This window comes from Volvox carteri, assembly GCF_000143455.1.
Source record: "Volvox carteri f. nagariensis unplaced genomic scaffold VOLCAscaffold_61, whole genome shotgun sequence".
NCBI classification, from domain to species: Eukaryota; Viridiplantae; Chlorophyta; class Chlorophyceae; order Chlamydomonadales; family Volvocaceae; genus Volvox; species Volvox carteri.
In genome coordinates, this window is record NW_003307604.1 from 438,262 (window position 1) to 443,947 (window position 5,686).

Here is a 5,686-nt window from a genome sequence, read left to right on the forward strand (position 1 = left end):
TTACACAGCTCGAAGGCGAGCGGCTAACAGCGCGGCAGGTGGCGCAGGTGGCCGGCAAAATCATCGCCATGACGCCCGCCGTCACCACGGCACCTCTGTATGCGCGGATGGTGTGGCGCGTAGCCCGGGGTGTGGCGTGGGACGAAGAGGTTTGGGACCCGGCGGAGGTGTTACGCCAGGCAGGCTTGTTCATGGAGCTGCTTGACAGGCGCAACGGGACAGCCACTTGGCGGAAAGGACCAGCCCTACGACTGACGACGGAGCTAGTCGGGGACGCCTCGGACAGGGCCTTCGCAGCCTTCTTACCTGGGGAAGAACTGGGTGCCAACAGCCGCATGCTCGTGCCCTTCAAAGCCCAGGAAACCCAGCGGCTGCAGCGGAATGACTTTAGCAGCACAGAAAGAGAACTGCGGGCGCTGCTGTACAGCTTGCACTGGTTGCGAGAGCAGGCACCGAACCTGTTGTACGGCCGGACGGTGCAATACCAGACGGACAGCCAACCGGCGGAATTCTGCATGGTTGGAATGAAAGGCAACATCGCTTGCCTGCCCATAGTGGCGGAGATCCACCGCCTCTGCACCGATACGGACACAGACATTTCAGTGGTGTGGTACCCACGCAGCCGGGAGCAGCAACAGCAGGCAGACGCGCTCAGCAAATACGAAGATGGATCACAGTGGATGCTGAACCCGACCGTCTACGCAAAGCTGTGGGAGCACCCCTGCGTTCACGGCCGCAGCCCGTCTCTGGACGTTTTCGCGGACGCGCACACCACGAAGGTGCCAGGTAGTTTCTTTGCGGCCAACTGGTGCCCGGGAGTCAAAGGAGTAGACGCTTTCGCCCAGGATTGGGGTTCTCCGGGGTGGGGACGCCTGGAAGGAGGGGAAACTGTTCGGCCCCTGCTGTACATTAACCCCCCGTTCAGTGCCGTGGCAAGAGTGCTGCGCAAGGTGGCGGAGGAGCGGCCCGATTGTGTACTGATCCTCCCTGTCTGGCCACGCGCATGGATGGCTATCCTAAGGACGCTGCCCATCAGAGCGCAGATGACCCTGGCCCACAGGGAGCTCTTCATCCCTGGACCACAAGTGCCCAACGCCGCAAAAAGGGGCCCTATGACGCCCCGATACCGAGTACAGGCTGTGTATGTGCTATGGTAGAGGCAAGGGACGGAAGAGCCGGGGGACGGGAGGACCTAGGGTTAACACCTGGGAGGTATGTGTGTGGGGGAGAGACCGCTCCGCGGTGTGTGTTGGGGCTGATCGGAGTTGTCTTTGAAGGGTTTGGGTACCGCGGGAGTGTGGTCGCAGACGCAATGGCCTTCCCCACAATAAGTTAGTAGTGAGTACGGATCACGCGATGACGTTTAAGCAATGCATGTTGATTAAGTGCTCGTCCTGTAGTGCAGTACGGCAAGTGCGGCGCGGGAGGAGCAGACCGGAATTGGCCAGGGGACAGTGACTGATACGGTAGTGCGTTACAAAGATTAGCTGGGAACAAAGCGCTGAATCCAGACAACGCTAGTTCGCCAGGCAACCGTGCAAGCAAGCGCAAGTCAGAACCCACCCACCCGCCCGTCGATGTGTGGGGAGAGGGGAGGAAGACGAGCCACGATGTGAGCGCCAGGGCCAAGAGGGGCAGCACCAGCAGGAGGCGGAAGCTAGGATCTGGGACCGGAGCCGCGAGGGACTCGAGTGGGCCGAGAGGCGTCGGTATAACGCTCCAGGACTTGAGCGCTGCGAATTTGGGAGAATGCGTGGAGCTCCGCGCGGGAAGCGCCAGCGGCCTGCGTGGCCTGGATAGTACCACGACGAAACCCATGAGGGGTTTGCCCGACGTAGACACCAGCCTCCTCCAGGTGTTTGCCCACGCGCATGGCTAACGTGCTGCTGGAAAACGGACGCTCAACGAAGCGTTGGTGACCCCGGTCAGTGGGACGGAAGAGGTAGTCGGAGATTGCAGACCCTGGGGGGGCGTCGGGGGCATGGCACAGCTGCCAATAGAGGGCGAGGGTGCGGATGAAGCAATGTCGTGGAGAAGGGTCAGGGCGCAGTTCCAAAGGGGGGGCTCGACGCCCCTTGGAGGTTTTGGTCCCGAGTTGTTCGATCCGTAAGGAAAGCGAGGGGTAGGCACCAAACGGGTCCGGCAGAGGTAGGGGAAACCCACGGAAAGGACCCCCACCCCGCGGGTCACGGAAGTCACGTAGCCGCAGTTTGCCGGTGTCGTGGCCGCGGTAGCTGGTGTGCCACATAAATTGGCAGCACAGCAGGTCGCGTAGTAGCAGCAGCCGGGTCAGGGAGGTGGTGGATGCCTGGAAGCCAGACCAGAGGTGGTCCATGAGGGTGGTGAAGTCGCCAGGGCTGAGTGGTACGGCGGCTTGCTCCTCATAGCCACGGTCGGCGGCGAGACAACCATAGCCAGTCTTGTAGGAGGACAAGGCGCTGGAGCAGCAGGGGTTGCCGATGCCGGTTTCACGGTCGTAAGTGCTGCCACGGCCTAAGCGGTTAAACAGTCCGGAGAGTAGACCCAGATGATTGTTGACGGTGTTGGGGCTCGGGTCGTCCACACGGCGGTTGGGGAGCCAGTGCGCCTCCAGGTAGACGAGTAGGTCGTCATCGGTGCAGGATAGCAGGGTATGGCCATGAGGCAGGGAGGCCAGCCAGGCAGAGAGGTCCCGACCGGCAGCTTCCTGACGGGCAATGGTTTCGCGGGCCAGCGAGTTGTCGCAGACGGTGGTGGCCTTCGCGAGGGCGACGGTATAAAGCTGGCGGCTGGAAGGTGGGTCCAGTACGGCAGAGGGTAAGGAAGTGGGGCGGACGCGCGCGGCCAAGATTTGAGGCAGAGTAGGCTCCGGCAGTGCCTGGAGGGCAGAAGAAGGTAAGAGAGGTAAGCGCGACGGAGAGAAGAGACAGGACCCAGGCGCAGGGGCAAGCCTACCGGGGGGGCAGCATCAGAGAGGCCGGGGGCGTGAGATAAGTCCAGAGCGGGCATCGGGCCCACGGAAAGGGCGGAGGGGTTGGGCCCCCGAGGGGCAGGAACGGACGGAAGTAAGGTAGTTGACGAGCCAGGGAGGGGCGCCCCAAGTAGGGCCGAGGGAGGCAAGGAAAGCCTACCCGGCACCGGACAGGCAAGGGGAGAGTCCTGCAGTAAGGTAGGCAACCGTAAGAGAGGGCCGGAGAAACGGATGCGCAGAGAGAGGGGGCGCGCACCGGGTAGGCAGAAGACACAGTCGGATGAGGAGGAGTCGCATAGACGAGGCGCAACAACGGCGAAGGAGGTCGCCGCTTCTGTGGAGAAGCAGAGGCTGGGTGGAGGCGAAGGTGAATGGCAAAGTAGCGACGAGCGAAGTTACCTGTGGCACGAGCCGAACTAGAGGCAACGCGGCGGAGTCTTGGGAACGAGGTAGTAAATATGAATGTAGGTAAGAGAGTCGGCGTGAGGCTGGAGGCCTACGTTTTCTGTTGACGATGACTGCATTAGGTTATTTCGTACTCTCTACTCGATTGCCGTGCGAGCGGCCCACCCGCCCTCCCACTAACAGCCAAATGGCTGATCGGAGTTGTCTTTGAAGGGTTTGGGTACCGCGGGAGTGTGGTCGCAGACGCAATGGCCTTCCCCACAATAAGTTAGTAGTGAGTACGGATCACGCGATGACGTTTAAGCAATGTCCATGCCATGCTGCTCAGTGAGGTCGAACCCACAACCAAGTTGTGAACAGCAAATCGAAAAGGAAGAAGAACCAATATATTAAAGCATAGGCACTGAGCAATTGCGTGTATCGAGGGCAACTGCCGCTGTCGAATTAAACCATGTCATCCAGCGAAGACACTGATGCTACTGAAATGTAATTCGCGGTACATAGGGTGTCACGAAGTTGTCTGCTCCGTAGTAGAAATTGCTCCAGAACCCTACCCAAAGTCGTATCGTCATCAACTGAGGCGATATGGATGCGACTACCTAATTGGCGCACCTTTAGGACACTCGAGGTGTATTTCCAGTGCGGATTAAGGCCATAGATTAGTGTTAATCCCTGTGCTAATCCAAAGCAATTCAGAACTGGTAGTATTAGCTTCGAGATCGCATCAAGAAATGTGCATCGCCCTTTGTACGGCCTTAATCCCACGCTAATCCCAGGCCTTAATAATTGCCAGGGATTAGCCGGGGATTAGCCGGGAATAGCGGGACCTTAATCCCTGGCCTTAATCTGCACTGGAAATACACCCTCAGCAGTGTATTGCACATTTCTTATTTGTGTACGACGGCTGTAGTCAGGCGACTTAAACTTGTGGTGTTGCTCAGTAAGCATTTACACCTCGTTAAATATCAGAAAGGCTTGGATTGCCGGTTTATGAAAACAGTTGTCTTGGGATGTGACAAGTTGTGGTACATATGGTAGGAGTCGCTAATAGCGAAGGGCAGTTGGATTTCGAGATAGTTTGCCTTCTTTTATAATGCAAGTCATTTAGATTTTTATATGGCCACGTTTCTCATACATCACCATGCTCCTTAGTTACGACTTTCCAAACCTCCCGGGCGCACGCAAGCGGCACCAGCCTCGCGCTTCGGTAGCTCGTGCTTGGCTCGCTTACAAGTCGAGGCTCAACGTTATTAGTAGTCCTGCTTTACGACCAGTCCGAAGTCTTGCCGGTGATGACGACACCTCGGGTTCGGGCGACATCGACGCGCTCGCCCGAATGCTCAGCCAACAGGCTGCTAAGGTCCGTGCATCGATCGGTGACGAAGAACTACGCAAGAGCTACGACGGCTTTGACGATGTGACAAGAAGTGGCGTGTTCGGTCTGCAGGTGTGCGTGCTTGCGCGCCCGCGGTGATTGCGACGGCGCGAGTGGTAAAATCACGAAGCTGATGGCCCCGGCATGCGTTTGGAACCCTGTCCTCAATCTTTGGTGGTGCGACTGCTGCTACTGCTGCTGTGTTTGTTGGCCCGCACAGCAAACAGCCGTCCCGACCCCACCTAGCCCAGCCCAGCCCGTTGCCTGCCAACGCTACCCCGACCTCCTCATACACAAAGTAACTAGCGACTAGCGGTACACGCACACCCCTTCAGCCCAGAGCTCTTCAAACCTCCTTTCACTTGTGTGTAGCCCCTGGTGGAAGCCACAAGTTTGCAGAAGGCTACGTGGGCGATTTCACTTATCCAGGGGAAGGGGGGTTTTCACTGCCGTAGACATGTGCATGTACCCAGTACGGCGGCAGGGAAACTGGGGAGGGGACCGGGAAGACAACGGCTCCCGCTTTCCAGTCTTTTCTCTCCTCCTCCTCATCATCATCCTCCTCCTCATCCTCATCCTATGCCGGGAATGGTGTACGGGCAAATTCCTTGCCCAGCCATACGCCCAGGATTTCCACCTTCTCCTCCTCCTGCCCCGCGTACGTCTCTGCATCTGACCCCGCGCTCAATCACCCGCGCCACCGCCACCGCCACCGTCACCTACCACCCGCGCTCGGCCGCAAGCTACTGGGGCTCCCAGGAGCTCCGCCCGGGCCCACCGCTTTCTCCTCCTCCTCCACCTCGCACCCCCTCTTCCCGGTGTCCCTCAGTCTCAGCAGCTGGAGGAGCGTGTGCTTCGTGAGATTGGTCCAGGCTTCTTTGACTCGGCCGATTTCGAGGTGCTGCAGCTGCTGGGTAGGATCAGTGTCATGCGGGTGAGCGGACGGGAGGGGGGAG

The 5,686-nt window shown here is 59.0% G+C and overlaps 1 protein-coding gene across 1 annotated transcript in view; it reads left to right on the top strand.

The window, feature by feature from the left end:
- Positions 1–4,691: 4,691 nt before the first annotated feature.
- VOLCADRAFT_107267 (uncharacterized protein) overlaps positions 4,692–5,686 on the top strand; it is a gene marked incomplete at both ends in the record, with an annotated part of 4,899 nt that continues 3,904 nt past the window's right edge. The window contains 2 exons of the mRNA XM_002956430.1: positions 4,692–4,802; positions 5,560–5,664. Of these exons, the coding sequence (XP_002956476.1) occupies positions 4,692–4,802; positions 5,560–5,664 (216 nt within the window). The remainder of the gene's footprint in view (positions 4,803–5,559; positions 5,665–5,686) is intronic.